We start from the raw sequence: 25,115 nt of genomic DNA, 5'->3' as shown, positions 1-25,115 counted from the left end.
TGTTTCGCGGGTAACCGCTTCTTCAGGGACATATACACAGATAAGGGACATCACAAATGCTGCAACCAGACCAAAAACAAGAATGAAAAAGAAAAAACATGATGAATGGAACAGGATATCACACAAAACATAGTACATTCAATATATGAGTATTCATTTGAGATGTAGGGGTCACAAGGAGAGGCACACATTAGGCCATAACACCCACCTGCAACCAGACCAATCCTGAGACAAAGAGGACAGACCAAGGATCGTAATTAGAGTAGATAACCCCCCAGGCGGACATGGGAGCGGTCCAACACCATATGTATGTATGTATATATATATATTATACCTGTATATACACGTGTATATACAGGTGTGTGTATGTATGTGTGTGTATGTGTGTATATATATATATATATATATATATATATATATATATATATATATATACACACACATGGTGTTCACTATGGTTTCCACTTGTTACCTTTCACATTATTCAGGTTCTTCCCTCACACCTGGGTGTCACCTTTCGTTCATTTTTAATGAATGTCCACTTTATATGGTAACCCTTGTTTTTCTTACACTCGATCTAGGGATATTGGACTATATTTGTGATCCCCTCCTCTCACTTACCAGCATAGGCTCTCCCATTAGCCACCCGTTAGCCCTCTCATTTGGATGGACTATGATATGTATATATACATACCTTTTGGTAAGACTTTTTTCATATATACCCCCTTTTCTTTTACATATGTTTTATAATTTTCCATATACTTTGAGGACTAATATGAATACTCTACATATCCAATCTCATCTTTACCTTTACCTTGTTTTATAGTGAATAATTACGCTACTATTGTGACCCCTATTACCTGGCCTCTTTTAGGCTTGGACCGCTCCCATGTCCGCCTGGGGGGTTATCTACTCTAATTACGATCCTTGGTCTGTCCTCTTCGTCTCAGGATTGGTCTGGTTGCAGGTGGGTGTTATGGCCTAATGTGTGCCTCTCCTTGTGACCCCTACATCTCAAATGAATACTCATATATTGAATGTACTATGTTTTGTGTGATATCTTGTTCCATTCATCATGTTTTTTCTTTTTTCATTCTTGTTTTTGGTCTGGTTGCAGCATTTGTGATGTCCCTTATCTGTGTATATGTCCCTGAAGAAGCGGTTACCCGCGAAACATGTTGGGCCAGTGTATGGGCATCAACGTTCATCACTACATCAAACCTATGTTACCTTTTGGGTTTCTGTGCATGCTACCTACAATATTTGCAATACATTATTTGTTTTTCAATACAGTCATTTTATATATGACTACGGTTTCTTCCAATAAAAACAGTTTTTACTCCATATGTACTCTGATTATTGGTCTGATGACAGTATCCCCTTTAAAAGTCCCCCTGCCCCTCCCTGTTCCTATTTTTTTCAATTAATTTTGGGACGTGGATACCTTTGCTTTAATATCCACTTAGGATATATATATTCCAGTTTTGGAGCTTGTCTTTCTTTTACTGTTCCTGCAAGGGGTGATTGTCCCGGTTCCGACTTAGGCATGCTTTTAGGGTTTTTACTCAAACCTGTTCACAGTCCCCAGAAAAGAAGGCAAAGCGCATCCAATCCTGGACCTTAAGTCGCTAAGCTGCTTTGTGCGGGTACAGAAGTTCAGAATGGAGTCAACGGTGGTGGCATCCCTGCACCAGGAGGATTTCCTCACCTCTATAGATATCAAGGATGCCTATCTCCACATTCCAATATGTGCCAGTCACAGCGTTTTCTCCCCTTTGCTGTGGTAGAGGAGCATTATAAGTTTGGGGTGTTACCCTTTGGTCTTGCCTCCGCTTCTCGGGTCTTCACAAAAGTGTTGGCTCCGGTGCTAGCCTTGCTACGCCAACGGGGTATCACAGTACTGGGTTACTTGAATGATCTCCTTCTGCGATCAGAATCTCCCTCTACTCTGCTGGAGAACCTGGAGATCACAATATGAACTCTGCAGGAGTTTGGCTGGAGTCTGAATTTTCAGAAGTCTGCTCTGGTTCCGTCCACAAAGCTTGACTATATGGGCCTGACTCTGGACTCAGCTGTAGCCAGAGTGCTCCTTCCTCTGGAGAAACTCCAAAAAATTTCAGACTGCAATTCACCTCCTGCTGGCCAACAATTGGTCATCCCTCCAGACTTGCATGCGGTTGTTGGGCCTGATGGTATCTACTTTTGAGGCGGTTTTGTTTGAACAGTTCCATACAAGGTCCCTGCAAAGGGAAATTCTGACCAAGTGAGACAAGACTCAGCAGTCTCTAGACAATAAGATTCTGCTGAACAAAGGAGTCCCTAAAATGGTAGCTTCGCTCTCCGGCTGGGAAAATCCTTCCTCTCCTTGTATTGGACAATGGTCACCACTGATGCCAGCCTGTCTGGCTAGGAAGGCGTCCTCGTTAAGCATTCTGCTCAGAGGATCTGGACGTTGGAAGAGTCCAGACTACCAATATGTCTTGGAACTCTAAGCGATCAGATTGTGTCTGGATCATTAGATCGTCTTCAGGGATGCTCAGTGCACATTCAGTCGGACAATGCCATGGCTATCACCAAGGGGGCACAAGAGGTGCCCTGGTGGCTCTCGAGGTAGCGAGCATTCTAAGGTGGGCAGAACGGTTCATTTCCAGCCCTCTCTGTTGTACACATTTCTGGGGTGGAAGATTGGCAGGCGGATTACCTTAGTCGGCAGGCGTTGGACCAAGGTGAGTGGTCCCTTCATCCGGAGGTGCTTCATCCCCTTTGTCTCCGGTGGGGCACCCCAAAGGTCGATCTGTTGGGCGTATCGGCTCAGAGAGAGGTGCAAACGTTTGTGGCTTGGTCAAGGATCCACTTGTGGACACCACAGACGAGCTGGTGGCACCGTGGGGGTCAGTATCATCTGATCTAGGCCTTCCCTCAAGCTTCTGCCCAGACTCCTATGCAGGATCGAGGCAGAAGGGATTCCGGTCAACTTAGTAGCTCTGGTCTGGCCTCGCCAGGCTTGGTACGCCGATCTAGTGCAGCTGGTCGCCGACGTTCCTTGGAAGCTTCCTCTCAGGGAGGATCTGCTGTCCCAAGGAACGATCTTCCATCCTGCTTTACAGTTGCTGGCTTTGACGGCTTGGCTGTTGAACGCCAGGTGCTAAAGGATAGAGGTTTGTCTGAGTTGGTGATTCCTACGTTGTTAAAAGCTAGGAAATCAACTTCTAGGAAGATCTACCATCGTATGTGGAAGACGTACATTGCGTGGTGTGAGTCCTTTGGGGTTCATCCTCACTCCTTCTCTGTGGCTCGGATCTTAACCTTCCTTCAACAAGGAGTTGAACAGGAATTGGCCTTGAGTACTATCAAGGGCCAGGTATTGTCCTTGGCGGTCTTTTTCCAACCACCTTTGGCCTCAAACTCCCTGGTGCGTACTTTTCTTCAGGGTGGCCGACATTTGGTTGCTCCAGTGCGGGCTCTGTTGCCACTTTGGGATCTTAATATGGTGCTTTCAGCTCTACAGAAGCCTCGCTTTGAAAATATTCAGGAGATTCCCCTGCTCACGCTGTCCCAGAAGGTGGCTTTTTTGGTGGCTGTCACCTCTGCGCACAGGGTGTCGGAAATGGCGGCATTCTGTCGTTCACCCTATCTGGTGATTCACAAGGATAAGGTAGTGCTTCGCCCCTTTCTGTCATTCCTTCCTAAGGTGGTCCCTGACTTTCATTTGAATGAAGACATTGTGTTGCCTTCCCTGTGTCCCAGGCCTAAACATCCAAAGGAAATTGCCTTGCATGCCTTCGATGTGGTCTGGGCAATTAGAGTGTACCTGGCAGCTACAGAGTCTTTCAGGAAGTCAGACTCTCTATTTGTGCTCATGGATGGACCTCGCAAAGGTTTGTCTGCTTCCTCTTGGACCATTTCCAGATGGATCAGACAGACGATGTTTCAGGTCTATTCCATCAGGGGTCAGGTTCCTCCTTTCCCTGTCAAGGCCCACTCTACTAGGGCACTTAGTGCCTCCTGGGCTTTCCGTCATCAGGCGTTAGTGCTGCAGGATTGCAAGGCGGCCATCTGGTCATTGGTGAACACTTTTACACAGTTTTATAAAGTGGATGTGTTAACATCTGCGGATGCTTCTTTTGGCCGCAAGGTTTTGCAGGCTGCTGTTGAGAGGCCCTGATCCTCTTTGAGGGTGTATTGTTTTTTTCAGGTGGGCTCCAGTTGTTTTGGCTGAGCCCCTGTTGCCTGGTTGGCTACTGTTTAGTCTTGGGAATTTTTCTCCTGACACTGTAACAAAACTGAGCGACTGTAGCAGGAAGAGGGAGTATACTCCCTGGGACTGCCCATGGGTGTAGCCAGAAGTTTTTCCTGCCTAGTGTCCCACTCCTGTAGGGGGCAGCAGAACCCAATGGTAAAGAATGACAGGAGCTTTTGTCCATCAATGAACATCAGAGAATTGGATTTTACGGTAAGTCACAAATCCAAATTTTTCAGTGCATGGTCTTCTCCTTAGCTTATGTATAATCAGTGGAGTCCATTAGCATGATGGATCGGAGGGGTGAGCCACAGACACAGTCTTCTTGTCCTATTTTGCACTGAATATTCGCTGTTTATCCAGTTCATGGCAAGTTTTGTTAAAGCTCGTTAATAGTATTGTGTTTTTAAAGCCCCTGGTTTTAAATCGATAGCCTTCTTCTGCATTAGACCAAATTTCATTTAAATATCTCAGCATCTTCTAAGGCCAGGCTACCTTATGTACATATTTATGAAGATTATTGCTGACACAACTACATAGGTTTTAGATTCCCTGGTCCTTTCTAGAGAATTGCCTGCCCTTTCTATAACAAAGATGTACACATTCTATGGGCATTATTATGCTCCAGATCTTTGTAGGGGTTAATGGGATTGTAGTTATTGCTGGCATTGTCTTGGATTCCATAGATATTCAGGGCACTGAGCACATGGGATGTTCCATTACTGAATGTTATAATTGTTTTAATTACATGAGGCTTCTTAACAACGACAGGAACTAGCACAGTTGTACAGCAGAACCCACTATTAGCATGTCACTATAGAGGCAGCTAAATACCATAGCATAGCAATTTTCTCAAACATCTCTTATTTTCTGGAAACTCGTTATGCTCATTCTACCAATAAACAGTTCAAGTGATCGCTGAGCTATATCTCGGCTGTGCCAAATGACAAAAAAAAAAGTGAAACTATATTGTTCATTCCTTGATCCCTTTTGGCTGTATATCACCTCTAGAGATGTTTTAATCTAACAGAGGTCTATTTAAAGTGTTGCTTCATTAGGTGCCATAAACTAACCACTTTTTTATCTTAATCTGGTAAAACACCCATGTCTTTGAGAGGATGTATGCAGTATGTATTAATCAATTTCTTGAATCTGTGCTTCTAATAATGCATCTGTGGTTTGTGACCACAGTTTCTCAACTAGGGTAGTGTCCAGATTCTCCCAGGGTGCCCAGGATAAGTGTCACGGTCCTCCTTCCCTGTCATGTTGCTGGTAGGCTAGCTGCCAGCACCATAACAACCAATGACGCTCTCGGGATAGGATGCATGACGTCATTTGCTATGGTGATGGAAGTTGGCTCAGCAGGGCAGGTGGCATGCAGGGCCACCCCCAGCATTTAGGACAAGACGGAACTCCACCTCCTCCACCCACTGCCCAACTGTCATGCTGCTGAAGCCAATAGGTAGGTCTCTGATGTTCAGAGAAGACTGTATGATTGGGGAGTTCTGTGATGTGGGGACTGTTTGACTGGGGGGCTCTGTGGTGCAGGCAGCCTGTGTGATTGGGGGGGATTTCATGGTGGTGGGGTGACCCATGTGTAGGGGTGACTCTGATGTGATAGAGGAGCTCCCATGTATAGGGGGAACTCTGACGTGAAGGGAGTACTCTGATGTGGATGTGGGGGTCAGGCCTCTCATGTAAAGGGGGGTTTCTGATGTTACTTTCATCAAGGTGGTTGTGTGCATTGTCCCAGACTCAGGTTTCCCCATTGATGAGTAATATTTTAGTTTTTGAATCTGGTGTGCCTCCAGATTTTACATACTGTAAAAGGGTGCAGTGACTGAAAAAAAAAAGGTTAAACGCTGTCCCAGATTATTCAGATCTTGATTACGCTATACAGTTTATAACCTAAATGTCCCACAATGTACAGGTTCCTGGATTTTGTAGAAAAATGATTTACGGGGCTGGCCTGTCATCTTCCTGCTGCTGAACTTTCGTTGATGCGGGGGGTTAACAGTTTCAGTTCTCCAGGCTCAGCATTGTCACTGTGACTGAAAGTGAGGGACATTTTCAACATTTCAGGTGTCACTGTACAAGGAATATAGGGGGTTTTACAGTGCCCACTCTGCAGTTTAGCCGCAGCAAAGGTGTAGCTCATTGTGCCCACAGTAGACTTCATTTAGGTCACACATTCTTGTTCGTTTACTGAAAGCACACCAAAAGTCCTGCATGCTGCATCTTTCAGAAAATGCACCAAAAACACACTATCTAATAGACAATCTATGGGAACGTGTGTTTAACATGCACAAAAATCAGGGGTACACTGCTCTGTATTGTGAAAGAGGTCTAGGAGACATTTTTCAATGTGGACACATGATAACTGTGTAAGAAGATTTCACTTTAGAGATTTTCCCTGATTTCCTGTGTACAGAACAGGAATTTGTTTTTGGTATTTTTGTGAATAGAAGAAAATGCATATACTGTATCTCACAAAAGTGAGTACACCCCTAACATTTTTGTAAATATTTTATTTTATTTTCATGTGACAACACTAAAGAAATGTCACTTTGCTACAATATAAAGTAGTGAGTGCGCAGCTTGTATAACAGTGTGAATTTGCTGTCCCTTCAAAATAACTCAACACACAGCCATTCACGTCTAAATCGCTAGCAACAAAAGTGAGTACACCCCTAAGTGAACATGTCCCAATGGGGCCCAAAGTGTCAATATTTTGTTTGGCCACCATTATTTTCCAGCACTGCCTTAACCCTCTTGGGCCTGGAGTTCACCAGAGCTCTACAGGTTGCCACTGGAGTCCTCCTTCCCTTCTCCATAACGACATTACCGAGCTGGTGGATGTTAGAGACCTTTCGCTCCTCCACCTTCCATTTGAGAATGCCCCACAGATGCTCAATAGGATTTAGGTCTGGAGACATACTTGGCCAGTCCATCACCTTTACCCTCAGCTTCTTTAGCAAGGCAATGGTCATCTTGGAGGTGTGTTTGGGTCCTTATTATGTTGGAATACTGCCCTGCAGCCCAGTCTCCGAAGTGAGGGGATCATGCTTTTCTTCAGTATGTCACAGTACATGTTGGCATTCATGGTTCCCTCAATGAACTGTAGCTTCCTAGTGCCGACAGCACTTTTGCAGCCCCCAACCATGACACTCCCTCCACCATGCTTGACTGTAGGCAAGACACACTTGTCTTTGTACTCCTCACCTGGTTGCCGCCACACACGCTTGACATCATCTGAACCAAATAAGTTTATCTTGATCTAATCTGAACACAGGACATGGTTCCAGTAATTTATGTCCTTAGTCTGCTTGTCTTCAGCAAACTGTTTGCAGGCTTTCTTGTGCATCATCTTTAGAAGAGGCTTCCTTCTGGGACAACAGCCATGCAGACCATTTTGATGCAGTGTATGGTCTGAGCACTGACAGGCTGACCCCCCCACCCCTGTAACCTCTGCAGCAATGCTGGCAGCACTCATTCGTCTATTTCCCAAAGACCACCTCTGGATATGGTGCTGAGCACGTGCACTTGACTTCCTTGGTTGACCATGGCGGGGCCTGTTCTGAGCGGAACCTGTCCTGTTAAACTGCTGTATGGTTTTGGCCACCGTGCTGCAGCTCAGTTTCAAAGTCTTGGCAATCTTATAGCCTACGCCATTTTATGTAAAGCAACAATTTTTTTTCCAGATCCTCAGAGTTCTTTGAAATAAGGCGCCATGTTGAACTTCCAGTGACCAGTATGAGAGTGAGCGCGATAACACCAAATTTAACACACCTGCTCCCCATTCAGACCTTGTAATACTAACGAGTCATATGACATAGGGGAGGGAAAATGGCTAATTGGGCCCAATTCTGACATTTTCACTTGGGGGTGTACTCACTTTTGTTGCCAACAGTTTAGCCATTAATGGCTGTGTTGAGTTATTTTGAGGGGACAGCAAATTTACACTGTTATACAAGCTGTGCACTCACTACTTTACATTGCAGCAAAGTGTAATTTCTTCAGTGTTGTCACGTGAAAAGATATACTAAATTATTTACAAAAATGTTAGGGGTGTACTCACTTTTGTGAAATACTGTATATGCATATATTAAGTTGCCAGGTCTAAAACCAGAATATTAACATATTTTATATGATACTCAGACAAATTTCTTTTGTGACTACCACCTTCTATACCTTTGCATCATTACATACCTCAATTTTTGTGGATAGTTCAATAATTTCATAAGAGATTCAATCCCTACAGATGGGTGAGGTAAGGGTGGTGTCTAATTCTTCAACGCGTTTCGCATTACCTCACCCATCTGAAGAAATTGTATCTCTGCTGTGATTTTTAAATGATCCACTAAGGTTATCCACTCTATCCTTGTGAACAAGCCCATCAGGGGTGAAATGCATTTGAGGAGTGTGTTTTCTGGGGTGGAGATTACATGTATGCAGCTGCATACTTGCTATCGGAATAAAGTGCTAAGATAAGCTAATTATTGAGTGTGACTCTCATCTTTTGTTTTTCAGTTTAGTTATCAATGAAGCAGCTAAAGACTGGTTGCTAGCTTCCTTTACACATGTGCTGTTGTCAGTTTGATTTGCAAGGTACTACTACCATTGGAAGGTGTATGTGGTACAGCCAATGTACTTCTTTTTGGGGGTTTGCCCCATACACTCAAAGTCCACAAGTGGTTAAAAATTAACTATATGTTTAAATAGAAGTAGTGTAAATACCTAGATTTGCATGACTAACAGCTTATCTTTGTTCTGCTGCTCCTTCGTTATCCAATTAGGCTGTGTGGATTTTGCAGTAGAGGTTTGAGGAACTTATTACTCTGTTTGACAGAAATGTCTGGATCACAAGACTGGTTGAACAAAATTACAAATCTTAAAACGGGTCAAATAATGCCCATGTATGAATTTCTACTGTGCATTTAGCTTTTAGAGTCTACACACTGGGTTTTAATTAAGGTTACTTCTCAACACATGTACAGTGCCTTGAAAAAGTATTCATACAATTCTAATCTTTTTGGCTCTATACACCACCACAATGGATTTGAAATGAAACAAACAAAATGTGCTTTAACTGCAGACTTTCAGCTTTAATTTGAGGGTATTTACAGGTCCCTCTCAAAAAATTAGCATATTGTGATAAAGTTCATTATTTTCTGTAATGTACTGATAAACATTAGACTTTCATATATTTTAGATTCATTACACACAACTGAAGTAGTGCAAGCCTTTTATTGTTCTAATATTGATGATTTTGGCATACAGCTTATGAAAAACCAAAATTCCTATCTCAAAAAATTAGCATATTTCATCCGACCAATAAAAAAAAAAGTGTTTTTAATCCAAAAAAAGTCAACCTTCAAATAATTATGTTCAGTTATGCACTCAATACTTGGTCGGGAATCCTTTTGCAGAAATGACTGCTTCAATGCGACGTGAATGGAGGCAATCAGCCTGTGGCACTGCTGAGGTGTTATGGAGGCCCAGGATGCTTCGATAGCGGCCTTGAGCTCATCCAGAGTGTTGGGTCTTGCGTCTCTCAACTTTCTCTTCACAACATCCCACAGATTCTATATGGGGTTCAGGTCAGGAGAGTTGGCAGGCCAATTGAGCACAGTAATACCATGGTCAGTAAACCATTTACCAGCGGTTTTGGCACTGTGAGCAGGTACCAGGTCGTGCTGAAAAATGAAATCATCATCTCCATAAAGCTTTTCAGCAGATGGAAGCATGAAGTGCTCCAAAATCTCCTGATAGCTAGCTGCATTGACCCTGCCCTTGATAAACATGACAAAATGTGGAAAATTTCAAGGGTTATGAATACGTTTTTAAGGCACTGTACCTGTATTTGTTTTCTTAAGTTTTATGTAGGAATTCCTTGCTAAATCCTAAACCCCTTTGTTTTGGCCTCAAAATATTTTACTGTAATCTTACAATTCAGTTTTCTTCTGGTTTCATTAAAAATGATACTGTCCAGTGGTGACTGTATGTAGGATTGTAAGAGCATCCCACAAACTTTGGGGGTGATTCAAAAAGGCATTTGTGACACATTTCTGGCAATCTGATCTCAGTTTGATTGGCTGCTTTGGAGGAAAGAGGACCCCAAATCTCTCCATAAAGAGGATCTGTCTTGGCTCATGCTATCACAAGGGATGTCGTTCATCCCTTGTAATGGCAATAAAGTTCAGTTAAATCAAAAACAGAAAAGAAATTGTCAGAAAAATCAATATAAAACAAACACTAATTAAAAAAATGTAAAGTGCCCCCAGTCCCCATGTTCACTTGCAAATGCAAAGACACGTAGGTACCACATGCTAACAGTGATCACACCCCACGTTAACTAACGCGTTTCACTCCGCTCCAGAGTTTAATCATAGGGATCCCCATTCCACTTGTGCTCCAAAATGCCCCCACTCCGCTTTTATGTGCCCCCCCCAGCACTGTACTGGGGACAGACTGACCTTGTTTGATTTAGCCACGTCTCTTAAGCCCCTCTTACCGTTAACACTATTTGGCCACACCCACCATTCGGTGTGACACGCTATGTGCGCTACATTACCCTTCTACTTGGTATGCCTAAAGATGCCCCAGTTCTTTTTAATCCTAGCAATGCCCAGAGACAATGAAAACCATGTCCAAACAAAAAAGCACTGGTCGTGGGACTTTGAATGAGCAGGCCACTGTTAAAAGGCATAAAGTTATAGATTAATTTAAAAATCATATTATAAACTTTTTATAATCAAGGTACAGTGCCTTGCGAAAGTATTCAGCCCCCTTGAACTTTGCGAACTTTTGCCACATTTTAGGCTTCAAACATAAAGATATAAAACTGTAATTTTTTGTGAAGAATAAACAACAAGCGGGACACAATCATGAAGTGGAACGAAATTTATTGGATATTTCAAACTTTGTTAACAAATAAAAAACTGAAAAATTGGGCGTGCAAAATTATTCAGCATCTTTACTTTCAGTGCAGCAAAATCTCTCCAGAAGTTCAGTGAGGATCTCTGAATGATCCAATGTTGACCTAAATGACTAATGATGATAAATAGAATCCACCTGTGTGTAATCAAGTCTCCGTATAAATGCACCTACACTGTGATAGTCTCAGAGGTCCATTTAAAGTGCAGAGAGCATCATGAATAACAAGGAACACACCAGGCAGGTCCGAGATACTGTTGTCGAGAAGTTTAAAGCCGGATTTGGATACAAAAAGATTTCCCAAGCTTTAAACTTCCCAAGGAGCACTGTGCAAGCGATAATATTAAAAATGGAAGGGGTATCAGACCACTGCAAATCTACGAAGATATGGCCGTCCCTCTAAACTTTCAGCTCATACAAGGAGAAGACTGATTAGAGATGCAGCCAAGAGGCCCATGATCACTCTGGATGAACTGCAGAGATCTACAGCTGAGGTGGGAGACTCTGTCCATAGGACAACAATCAGTCGTATACTGCACAAATCTGGCCTTTATGGAAGAGTGGCAAGAAGAAAGCCATTTCTTAAAGATATCCATAAAAAGTGTAGTTTAAAGTTTGCCACAAGCCACCTGGGAGACACACCAAACATGTGGAAGAAGGTGCTCTGGTCAGATGAAACCAAAATCAAACTTTTTGGCAACAATGCAAAACGTTATGTTTGGCGTAAAAGCAACACCGCTCATCACCCTGAACACACCATCCCCACTGTCAAACATGGTGGTGGCAGCATCATGGTTTGGGCCTGCTTTTCTTCAGCAGGGACAGGGAAGATGGTTAAAATTGATGGGAAGATGGATGGAGCCAAATACAGGACCATTCTGGAAGAAAACCTGATGGAGTCTGCAAAAGACCTGAGACTGGGACGGAGATTTGTCTTCCAACAAGACAATGATCCAAAACATAAAGCAAAATCTACAATGGAATGGTTCACAAATAAACATATCCAGGTGTTAGAATGGTCAAGTCAAAATCCAGACCTGAATCCAATTGAGAATCTGTGCAAAGAACTGAAAACTGCTGTTCACAAACGCTCTCCATCCAACCTCACAGCTCGAGCTGTTTTGCAAGGAGGAATGGGCAAAAATTTCAGTCTCTCGATAGAGATATACCCCAAGCGACCTACAGCTGTAATCGCAGCAAAAGGTGGCGCTACAAAATATTAACTTAAGAGGGCTGAATAATTTTGCACACCCAATTTTTCAGCTTTTTATTTGTTAACAAAGTTTGAAATATCCAATAAATTTCGTTCCACTTCATGATTGTGTCCCACTTGTTGATTCTTCACAAAAAAAATTACAGTTTTATATCTTTATGTTTGAAGCCTGAAATGTGGCAAAAGGTTGAAAAGTTCAAGGGGGCCGAATACTTTGGCAAGGCACTGTACATGATAACAATTTACACTTGTGATAAAAACATATTAAAATTGAAGTGCTGATATATAAAAATGAATGAAGGAATAAATACCTATTGTTCAGATACATAATGATCTAGACATCCCCAAGGCCCAGGGCGGGTCCCTGGCAGCATCATTCAAATGTCGATTAACAGGAGGGGAAGTGTTGACGACTAATTCCACATCCGGCGCCAGCCCCTCCAAGGGCGTCAGATGGACCAAGACCGCCTCAACATTGCGGCGCTAAATGACACCACGAGCCGTGCGTGCAGGCATGACACCGATGTGCAGCTGGGCACAACCCCGACCACATCCCCTGGGACACCAGCCCCCACGTCTCCCACCCACTGTCTGGGCTAACTCTAGGGTAAAAAAGAAAAAAAAAACCAGGAGGTATTGAAAATGTAAAAGAGAAATATTCAGAGGTAGGTCAAGAGCACATTTAGAAAAAATATATATATTATGTATATAGTAACTGATTGTGGTGTGACAGATCACTGGGGACCTGGGTGTCTTCCACCCAATTATATGCATAATAAAAAGATTGTGACCGGAAGCACCCACCACAGCATGCCTCCATCCCTAATTGTATATACAATTTGCACTGGTCGTGGGACTTTAAAGGAGGCAGGCCACTGTAAAAATGCATAAAGCACGTTATAGTTATATATTTATTTAAAAATCATATTATAAACATTCCATAATCATCAAGGTACATGATAACTTCCAATTGTGATAAAAAAAAAAAATCTATTAAAATTAAAGAGTTGATATAAAAATTCATGAAGGAATAACTTCATATTGTTCAGATACATAATGATATAGACCTAGAAAATATAGAATACATGATTGGTAATATTATATTGACATCCTATGACTCTATGCAATTTGTGGATTGCTGTCCACTTCGTCTGGAGTTTTGATGCAAGAAGGTATCTATACATGTAAATGAGTATAAGCTAAATTCCATGTAAAAAAAATGGTAGAAGGTAGCTCCCTACAAAGGGAGGGGAGGGAGAAGTATACCTTCTTATACTCCTGAGGAAGTGGACAGCGATCTACGAAGATCAGGGCTCATAGAAGTCCCCTTCAGATTAGTGCAGTGTTTTGTTCATTACCATTCTTGGGTCCTTTTATCTGTGTGTGTTTGACCATTATCCTGTTGGAGGACCCATGACTGAGATAGTCCTTACTGACACTAGGAAATATGTTTCACTCCAGAATTCCTTAATAGCCTTGAGATTTCATTGTGCCCTGCACAGATTCAAGGCACCTGGTTCCTGACCCAGCAAGCAGCTCCAGCATATAACCCAACCTTGTCTTTGTTTCACAGACAATATGGTGTTCTTTTCATTAAAAAGCTTAATTTTTCTGTCTGTGAACATAGAGCTAATGGGACTTGCCAAAAAGCTCCAGTTTTGTCTCATCTGTCGAAATGACATTTTTCCAAAAACATTGTGGCTTTTCAAGTATTTTGGCAAATTCCAGCATGGCTTTTATATGCTTTTTGTAACAGACACTGACGTACCTTGACCTTGAAATTCAGCTTGTATCTTTTTGGAAGATTTCCTTGGCCTCTTTGTCTACCATTCACACTTATCCCTCTGTTCAGTCTGTGGGTGATTTTTCTCTTGCAGCCATGTCCAGGGAGGTTGGCTACACCCCCAAAGACCTTAAACTTCTTAATAATATTAACAATATTTGCAATTGTAGTCATAGGAACATCACGCTGCTTGGAAATGGTCTTAAAGCCTTACTTTTGACAAGTTGGTTGATGTTTCTGGTTTCCTCTGTCCTTTATCATTGTGTCACCACACTGAACACAGACCAGAGAAAGCAAACAGCAGAGTGACTACTTTTCTCTCTAAAAATAGGCTGACTGATTGATTACAAGATTTGAAGGCATGTACAATACTAATTACAGAAAACAGGTTGAAATATCACTATGATCCAATTATTTCTAATCTTTTTAAGGCCATTGTTCAGGACATGCAGATCTACATAAGAAAAAAGGTAATGGATACATGGGTACTGCCATGCAGTGCGTTAATGACGCTTTTTCACTGCATGTAACGGTACGGCTCGCTTTTGTGCTTTTCCACTGCTGGTACCGCATGGTATGGTGTAGGACCGGTTCGGTACGGTACGGCGGCGCTTTTCCACTGCATGGAACCGAATGGTACGGCTCTCAAAAACAGTACCACCTCGATTGTGGTTCCAAGAGGTACCATATCCCACAATCCTTTGCATGCAGTCACTACTAGCCACTGATTGGTCAGAGAATCCCACCCACCCCGTTGTTATCCCACCCACTTAACTTTAGTACTACTTTAGTGGAAAAGCAAACTACACCGTACCGAACCGTTCCAACACCGTACCATGCGGTACCAGCAGTGAAAAAGCAAACCGGGCCGAGTAGAGTAGAGCCGAGCCGGTACTTGCAGTGGAAAAGTGCCATTACTAACTCAAAAGAAATAAATAAGTACCATTCAGAAAAACATCAATAAAAAAATTAGGGACTCTTTAGCCACTAGCAACCACTGAGATAATAAACACAGGTCATAACAAGAAATGTACATCACAACTTAGAGAGTGCAGCGGTCAGGACTATATGTATAATACAGCACAAGTCTTTGAACCATGAACTTAACTTAGTATCCCTTAACATTCCCACAAAGATGTAAATAAACACACACCTTGTCCTTTAATAACAGTGCAAAAAAAAACACAATGAAAAAGGCTATTAATGTTCCCCGATCTAAATTCACATCAGTCACGATGTCCAGCAAAGTTAATCTATTATCATTCATGATGTCCATCAATGTAATCCTCATAAATCAAGACAACGCAATGTCCACTGATGTTAATCCATCGCACTCCCATGACCGATCCCCAGTGCTGCAGTAATGTACCCAAACTGCTGGGGATCCTGAGTAATAGAATATCCCACGTCACTCAGTTTTTTCGTGGTCAGTGGAATATTCTCCCCCCCCCCCCACCTTTCTAGTCAGTGAGAATACAATACATACACGTATGCCGCACAGCTGCTAGTGTGGTGATGTTACCAATGGAACTTTGAAGATACTGCTGGGAAAAGAAACTCTCTGCCCAACAGTTCCTGCAATACAGTGTAATTACAGTGCAGTGTGTTCAAGCCCTTTACTTCGGTATGCGGCCTAGATCGATGGACCCCAGGGATTTTGTTGCAATACTAGAACAGCTCTGTGATATCTGGGAAATTTGAATGGTGTGGATCTACAGTATCTCACAAAAGTGAGTACACCCCTCACATTTTTTTAAATATTTGATTATATCTTTTCATGTGACAACACTGAAGAAATGACACTTTGCTACAATGTAAGTAGTGAGTGTACACAGCTTGTATAAGTGTAAATTTGCTTTCCCCTCAAAATAACTCATCTCATTAATGTCTAAACCGCTGGCAACAAAAGTGAGTACATCCCTAAGTGGAAATGTCCAAATAGGGCCCAAAGTGTCAACATTTTGTGAGGCCACCATTATTTTCCAGCACTGCCTTAACCCTCTTGGGCATGAAGTTCACCAGAGCTTCACAGGTTGCCACTGGAGACCTCTTTCACTCCTCCAAGATGACATCACGGACAGAGCTGGTGGATGTTAAAGACCTTGTGCTCCTCCACCTTCCATCTGAGGATGCTCCACAGATGCTCAATAGGGTTTAGGTCTGGAGACATGCTTGGCCAGTCCATCACCTTTACCCTCAGCTTCTTTAGCAAGGCAGTGGTCGTCTTGGAGGTAGGTTTGGGGTTGTTATAATGTTGGAATACTGCCCTGCAGCCCAGTCTCCGAAGGGAGGGGATCATTCTCGGCTTCAGTATGTCATAGTACATGTTGGCATTCATTGTTCCCTCAATGAACTGTAGCTCCCCAGTGCCAGCAGTACTCATGCAGCCCTAGACCATGACACTCCTACCACAATGCTTGACTGTAGGCAAGACACTCTTGTCTTTGTACTCCTCCCCTGGTTGCCGCCACACACGCTTGACACTGTCTGAACCAAATAAGTTTATCTTGGTCTCATCAGACCACAGGACATGGTTCCAGTAATCATGTCCTTAGTGCATCTTCAGCAAACTGTTTGCAGGCTTTCTTCTGCATCATCTTTAGAAGAGGCTTCCTTCTGGGACTACAGCCATGCAGACCAATTTGATGCAGTGTGCAGCGTATGGTCTGAGCACTGACAGGCTGACCCACACCCCTTCAACCTCTGCAGCAATGCTGGCAGCACTCCTATATCTATTTCCCAAAGACAACTTCTGGATATGACACTGAGCACGTGCACTCCACTTCTTAGGTCGACCATGGCGAGACCTGTTCTGAGTGGAACCTGTCCTGTTAAACCGCTGTATGGTCTTGGCCACTGTGCTCTTTTTTTCAGATCCTCAAAGTTCTTTGCCATGAGGTTTTATGTTGAACTTCCAGTGACCAGTATGAAAGAATGAGAGCGATAACACCAAATTCAACACACCTGTTCCCCATTCACACTGAAGACCTTGTAACACTAACGAGTCACATGTCATCGGGGAGGGAAAATGGCGAATTGGGCCCAATTTTGACATTTTAACTTAGGGGTGTACTCACCTTGTTTGCCAGCGATTAGACATTAATGGCTGTGTGCTGAGGTATTTTGAGGGGACAGCAAATTTACACTGTTATACAAGCTGTACACTTACTACTTTACATTGTAGCAAAGCTTAATTTCTCTTACGTCCTCCGACAGTCGCCGCCTCTTCATATTCGTCACATATGGGTATTAGACTTTGCTCCGAAGGAGTAGCTAGGCAACAGAATATGTTAACAATAAAGCTTTAACATATCCCACCCTCAAGGGGTGGTCCCCTCAGTCAATACCCTCCTACTTCCTGCAACCATATCTCAGTTTTAATGTCTAGCTTGTCAGGAGTGGCTGGCTCTCTCTGTGCTGGGACTTTTTGTCCCAGACTCTTTCTTCTTTTTGATTTTTGTTTGAGTTTTCTCTCTACCTTTACTTAGCTGTTATTTTTGTCAGCATTAGTTAGTTCTTCGGACGAAGAGGATCATGCGGACTGGGTCTCGGGCTGATCCCCCTGGTCGCAGGTCGTGGGTCAGTGGCTTCCCAGTCTGCCATCGAGCGTTCAGCCAGGTAACGCTCCTGGCACGGTGAACGACCCATCCCTGTTCGGTGCAGGGATGATTGGTGAGGTGGCTACCTCACCGGACGCTGTGCGGTTTCTGAACCGCCATTGTGTGCGTCTTGATTTGCGACTCTCCCTGCCTCATGTGCAGCGGCTTGTTCGCCTGTGCGGGTTCCCCACGCCATGTGAGGTAAGTGTATCTATGTGGGGACCTGTCTGTCTGGGGGGGGTCTCAGTCTGGGACTGTGTAACCTGCCTTTAATCACACTGCTTGTCTCCCTATATCTCGGCTGCATGCTGTGGGCTGCAAGGGGGGGGGGGAGCTGTATGACACTGAGTATGTCAGGCTGGGCAGTGTGAGGAGCTGTGTGCTGTGGGGCATGTTTTTAATGGCATGCTGGGGCATATACAGCGATCGCTGCGGCGATCTAACATGTATCCATATTTTGGGATAATTTTGTGTGTGATTTTATGCACTGTGGAGCGGCGATTTCGGCGCCAAACGGCGCCATTTTACCGGCGCCCGCTCCGGCCGCATGGTTTACATGCACGGCGGCCATTTTCTTGTAGCTTCCATAGGCTTACATAGAGCGCCCTGGCAGCATCACTTCCTCTCTCCTGGAAGCACCGATCGAGGCAGCAGCAGCAGCGGAGTCTCCTCAGGTTTTATCCTTCTATTCCTGTGTTCCATTGCCTGTATTCAGTCTGTATATTCCCTGTGGGGGTCTCATTGTGCCTGAGTGTGGTGCGGTGGGCTGCGCTTGCCGCGCTTGCTGTAAGGGGGCAGTTAACCCTTGGTTGTCTGGCATACAGGGGCAATGGATTCTCAGGAGGGCAAGTTTCCCACAGTATTGGTGGAAAGCCAGGGGACCGCTGTTTCCCCCCCAGGGGGGGATTTAGCCACTATTGTGGCTGGCCTTGCTGCACAGGTGCAAATGCTGGTGGCTGCTCAATCTACTAAACGGCCCAGAGTTGCTCTGTCCTCTGATTCTGAGGGTGAAGGTGATGGGGCTGTTCTGGCGGGGACCCCCCTATCGGGGTCCCGCTCCTCTCTTGATCTAGTGGGGTCTGAGGTAGAGGCTGAAGTTGAGGGGGTTGATAATTCTCCCCCTGGCTCGCCTGAAGAGCTTGCAATCATGGATGAGTTGATTGCTTCCATTAAGCAGACGCTACGTTTGCAGGACGAGGTGTGTCCCCCAGCTGCCTTGGCGGCTTATGGGACGCAGAGAAAACGCAGGACGCCGCAGGTTTTTCCCTGCAATGCTGATTTTCAGCGCGCTGTTAAGGACCAATGGCGCGATTTGCGCAAGCCTTTTGCGGTACCAAGTAAATTCAAGCTGCGTTATCCTTTCTCGCCTGCCACTGATGAACGGTGGTGTGTGCCTCCGCCAGTGGATCATGCTATTGCGGTTTTGAACAAAGCCACTGCGATCCCTGCAGAGGGATCCCCTATTTTCCGTGATGCCACGGATAGGAGACTGGAGTCCCTTGCCCGTCATACTTATTCTGTTACGGGTTCTATGCTTAAGGCTCTGTTTGCTTCTCTCATGGCGGCCCAGGCGATCGCAAGTTGGACGCAGATGCTTAGGCGCGTCCTAGTGGCCGATTCGGCCTCAGCGGCGACCCTGGATATGGTGGATCAGATCCACCAGGGTGTCATGTATCTGTGTGATGCGGACCTGGACCTGATTCCGTTGGCCGCGCGTGTGCACAGCGTGGCGGTGTTGTCTCGCCGCCTGGTTTGGTTGAAATGTTGGTCGGTGGACCAATCTTCACGTAAAACCTTAGCCAATCTGCCTTATGATGGGTCTCGCCTTTTTGGGGAGTCCCTGGATGTGTTGATTAAGGGGATTACCGGGGGTAAGAGCACTCTCTTGCCCCATTTCCCCAAGGCTAAGGGGGCTTCTGGGAAGAAGCATGCTAATTTTCGGCCCCCTCAGGGGTCCTTTCGTGCCTTTCGGCCGCACTACAAGGGCAAACCGTTCAAGGGCCAGGGCTCTCAGAAGAAACCCTGGTCTGGAAAACAGAAGTCCGGCCAATCCGGACCTGCGGCCCATAACAGTTCGGCCTGAAGGGGCGCCCTCACCCAGTTTTGGGGTGGGGGGACGCTTGCTCGGTTTTCTTCAGCCCTGGTTGGCCCGTGTGCGGGACAGATGGGTTCTGGAAATCGTTCGATCTGGTTACAAGATCGAGTTTCTCTCTCGGCCAGAGAGCAGATTTTTTCCCTCAAATCTACAACTGTCTCCGGAGCGCCTGCGGGATCTGCACCTGGCGGTGCGGGACCTGAGGGCTCAGGGAGTGGTGGTTCCGGTGCCTCATCGGGACAGATTTCGGGGGTTTTATTCCAATCTGTTCACTGTGCCCAGAAAGGAGGGCAAGGTTCGTCCAATTCTGGACTTGAAAGCTCTGAACCGCTCTGTGAGGGTTCGCAAGTTCCGCATGGAATCCCTGCGCTCGGTGGTGGCTGCCCTGGTTCCGGGGGAATTCATGGCCTCCATCGATTTGAAGGATGCGTATCTTCACATCCCCATATTCGAAGGTCATCAGAGATACCTTCGATTTGCCATTGCGGAGGATCACTACCAGTTCGTGGCGTTGCCCTTTGGGCTCGCCTCGGCTCCGCGGGTCTTCACCAAGGTGCTTGCACCGGTTCTGGCATTATTGAGAGCCCAGGGCATTTCTGTCCTGGGGTATCTGGACGACATTCTGATTCGGTCTGCGTCCAGTCAGGGTCTGGAGAAGGACCTGTCTGTCACGATGCAAACTCTGCAGGAGTTCGGTTGGACGATAAATGTTCCAAAGTCGACACTGAGTCCGTCGGTTCGTCTTCCCTATCTGGGAATGATACTGGACTCGGTGCAGGCGAGGGTCTTCCTGCCGGAAGACAAACTCAGGACTCTTCAGGAGGAAGTCAGGTCCCTCAGGGACGTTCCGAACTCGTCTCTGCGGACGTGTATGAGATGTCTGGGATTGATGGTCTCGGCTTTCGAGGCGATTCCTTTCGCGCAGTTTCACACGCGGGGTCTCCAGGCGGAGATCTTGTCCAAGTGGGACGGGCGACCTCAGTCTCAGTGGATCTTCAGATCTCGTTGAGTCATCGCACCAGGGAAAACCTTCTGTGGTGGCTCCAGTCCCCGTTGGTGTCCGGGGGCAAGTCGTTTCGTCCGATCTCGTGGACGATAATCACCACGGATGCCAGCCTGTCGGGCTGGGGTGGTGTCCTGGGCGTTCTGTCCGCCCAGGGGACCTGGTCGGAGGGGGAGTCTTCCCTCCCGATCAACATTCTGGAATTGCGTGCGATAAGGCTCTGTCTTCATCGCTGGACGGACCGGCTGCAGGGCTGCCCGGTTCGGGTGCAGACGGACAATGCCACGGCGGTGGCCTACATCAACCACCGAGGGGGCACCAGGAGTGCCCGAGCGGCTCGAGAAGTGGCCGACATTCTGTCTTGGGCCGAGACTCATGTCCCGGCGATAACGGCGGTTCACATTCCGGGAGTGGAGAACTGGCAGGCGGACTATCTGAGTCGCCAGACCCTGGATCAGGGGGAATGGTCTCTCCACCCGGCTGTCTTCCAGATGTTGTGCGCGAAGTGGGGTCTTCCAGATGTGGACCTGTTCGCGTCTCGCCTCAACTACAAGGTGAAGAGGTTCGTGGCAAGGACGCGCGACCCTCGGGCAGACGCGTCGGACGCGTTAGTGGCCCCGTGGCATCAGTACAGGCTGATGTACGCGTTTCCACCGATTCAGTTGCTGTCCCGGTTCCTTCGCAGGTTACACTCGGAACGCAGCACGGTGATTCTTGTGGCACCGGACTGGCCTCGCCGGTCCTGGTACGCAGACCTCGTGAATCTGGCGGTCGACGCCCCCTGGCGTCTGCCTCTTCGGGACGATCTACTGTCTCAAGGACCGATTTACCATCCTGCTTTACAGTCGCTGGCTTTGACGGCCTGGCTGTTGAGACCGAGGTCCTGAAGGAGAAGGGTCTCTCTCCTGAGGTTGTTCATACCTTGATCAACGCGAGGAAGTCTTCCTCGGGAAAGGTTTATTACCGTACTTGGAAGGCCTATTTTGCCTGGTGTGAGTCCAGGGGGTTTTCACCCCGCACGTACTCGGTTTCCCGTGTGCTGTCTTTCCTTCAGACGGGTGTCGATCAGCGTTTGGCGCTGGCTACGATAAAGGGTCAGGTGTCTGCGCTGGCCGTTCTGTTTCAACGTCCCGTGGCTTCCAACTCCTTGGTTGGCACTTTTATTCAGGGTGTGCGGCGTCTGGTTCCTCCTAGGAGGGATCCCTTGCCCCCTTGGGACTTGAATCTAGTCCTGTCTGTGTTACAACGTGCTCCTTTTGAACAGATCAGGGAGATCTCGTTGTCTATGTTGTCCAAAAAGGTCGCCTTTTTGGTGGCGATCACTTCGGCTCGCAGAGTGTCGGAACTGGCGGCTTTGTCCTGCAAGTCTCCGTACCTGGTTGTTCATTTGGATAAGGTGGTCTTGCGACCTAATCCTTCTTTTCTGCCGAAACGAGTTTCGGAATTCCATCTTAACGAGGATATTGTTTTGCCTTCGTTGTGCACGAAGCCTAAACATCCAAAGGAGGTGAGATTGCATTCTCTGGATGTTGTTCGGGCGATTAGGGTTTACCTTAAATCGACTGAGTCTTTTCGAAAGACGGGCTCCTTGTTTGTTCTTCCAGAGGGTCCTCGGAAGGGCATGGTGGCTTCCGCCTCTACCATTGCCAAATGGATCAGGCAGACCATTGAACAGGCCTATGCCTTGCAGGGGAAGGTTCCCCCTGTGCCTGTGAAGGCGCACTCTACTAGATCTCTGAGTACGTCTTGGGCCTGTCGTCATGGGGCTTCTGTAGCCCAGGTGTGTAAGGCGGCGACTTGGTCGACCGTACACACTTTCACAAAATTCTACAAAGTAGATGTTCAGGCATCGGCGGATGCTTCCTTTGGCCGCAAGGTTCTTAGTGCGGCTGTTCCCTAGGGTCCCTTGTTGGGGACTCCTGGCTGTTGGGATAAGTTTTGTATCCCCTGGTTTTTTGTCTTTTCCTGGGTTGTTGCTCCTGTTGAGCACTTATTTTTGCTGTTGCCCAGCTGGTTTCCTTCCTTTGGTAAGGTTCCTTTCTTTGATGTGGAGACTGCGTTGCCTTTCGGCGCGGATGCGTTTCCCACCCCTCATGTTTGCACTGCTTTGGGACGTCCCCATATGTGACGAATATGAAGAGGCGGCGACTGTCGGAGGACGTAAGAGAAAACGGAATTTTTGTAAAATCTTACCTGTAAAATTCCTTTCTCTGAGTCCTCCGACAGTCGCCGCCCCCGCCCCTCTTTTGGGGTTTGAATGTATACTCTACTGCTATTCCACTAAAACTGAGATATGGTTGCAGGAAGTAGGAGGGTATTGACTGAGGGGACCACCCCTTGAGGGTGGGATATGTTAAAGCTTTATTGTTAACATATTCTGTTGCCTAGCTACTCCTTCGGAGCAAAGTCTAATACCCATATGTGACGAATATGAAGAGGCGGCGACTGTCGGAGGACTCAGAGAAAGGAATTTTACAGGTAAGATTTTACAAAAATTCCGTTTTCTTCAATGTTGTCACATGAAAAGATATAATAAAATATTTACAAAAATATGAGGGGTGTACTCACTTTTGTGAGATACTGTATATCCTCACCTCTGTCCATTCAACAGAGGACTTACTCAGGAAGCAGTAACATTAACTTTGGCAGGTAAAACAGACAAAAGTTATGCATTGTGACTATATCTAGCTGTCTGCCTTGAGTTTCACTTAAAAAAAAATGGTTTTAGTCTGCTTTACATGTACTAAATTAGCTGTAAAGTTAAGTTACATTTTATATATATATATATATATATATATATATATATATATATAATACAATTTTTTTTTTTCATACAAAAAAAATACAACAAATATAAAGTGTAAGTTCACCTTCAGCGACCTTTTCCAAAAACCCCCTATGCTATTCCATACCTACTGAATAGCACATAAAAACCCTCCGTTTGAAATGCTGCACCTCCTCCTATTACACATGCAGCTGTGGGGGGAGGGGGGTGGCTTGTCGCAAATGATGCCAACCCCTTTATTCCTCTCCATCCTGCCGTTTACAGGATGGGCTGGGCACTATAATTGTGTGCCCTCTAGTGGCCACTCTGCAGTGCAATATCTCCTTTTCCAGCTACAGTGGCTGAGCTCAGCTAGAGAAGGAGAGAAAATAAAAAGATGTAACACTTTAATATGTTTTATGTTTTTACAGCAAAAAGCTCCTGGAAAGGAATTGTTCAACATGAGCTGCAGCCATTTAAACCTGACAGAGAAAGAATACTTTGGCCTGGAATTTAAAAACAACACGGGATACCATGTAAGTTATCCGCCTTTCAATTAAATATTTAGATGTAACCATCATTGTTTTGGGGAGGTTATTATTATTATATTTTTTTCACAATTGGGGATGTTATGGTGAGTGGATGAGTTAAAGTGACAGACTTTATCAAACACTACCTGTATGACTGAAACCAAGCCTAATGATAACAGAAGAATCACTCAACAGTTGACTCATTAATAAAAATGAAATTATGTACATTCTCTTTAATTTGAGTGATTACTTTGAAACCAATTTCACAAAAATGTTGCTGCCAGGTTAGTAATCCAATATTCATTATGGCAACCTTGCAGGATCTTACTGCAGTATCTATTGCTAGATCTTTATGCACCTGCCCTTATCAGCTATTGCTGGGCATTATTACACTGCCTGCTTATGGGCAATAGCTAGATCCTATTGCATCTCCTGCTTTTCAGCCAATTTTGAACCTTATTATACCTTCTCATCAATTATTGCCGGACCCTATTGCACTCCTTATCAGCTATTATTGGACTTTAAGGCAACTCCCCCTTGTCAGTTAATACTGAACCTTATTGCATCCCCTCCTTATCATTTATTATTGGACCTTGTTGCATCTTCCTCCGATCAGCTTTTGCTTGACCTTATTGCACCTTCTCTTTACCAGCTATTGTTGGACTCTATTGCAGGGCTTCCCAAACTTTTTTGGGCCGAGATCCGCTTCTGAAAACAGTTATTTTTCGAGACTCGCTTGCAATTGAATATTGTAAACAGAATTTGTTGCTATATAAATGCAAATAATAATAATGCATATTTTAAAGGGAGGGGGATGTTAAATTAAAAATATCAATTTACTACTTTTCAATTTATTATTGAATGCACTTGCCAGAAGTTTTAAGTGAGGGGTCAGAAACCTGTGGCATATAAGCAGAGTTGTAAGTAAGCAGCACCCTCATAGACAGTATAA

The 25,115-nt window shown here is 45.2% G+C and overlaps 1 protein-coding gene across 1 annotated transcript in view; it reads left to right on the top strand.

The window, feature by feature from the left end:
• Nucleotides 1-25,115, top strand: part of FRMD7 (FERM domain containing 7) — a 53,557-nt gene that overhangs the window by 7,874 nt on the left and 20,568 nt on the right. The window contains exon 2 of the mRNA XM_082262547.1: nucleotides 24,065-24,169. Coding sequence (XP_082118673.1) covers nucleotides 24,065-24,169 — 105 coding nt within the window. The remainder of the gene's footprint in view (nucleotides 1-24,064; nucleotides 24,170-25,115) is intronic.

Source organism: Pelophylax lessonae (genome assembly GCF_965119305.1).
Source record: "Pelophylax lessonae genome assembly, chromosome: 7".
NCBI lineage: Eukaryota > Metazoa > Chordata > Amphibia > Anura > Ranidae > Pelophylax > Pelophylax lessonae.
The sequence above is the reverse complement of the archived record's forward strand: the minus strand, read 5'-3'. Positions and strand labels throughout refer to the sequence as shown.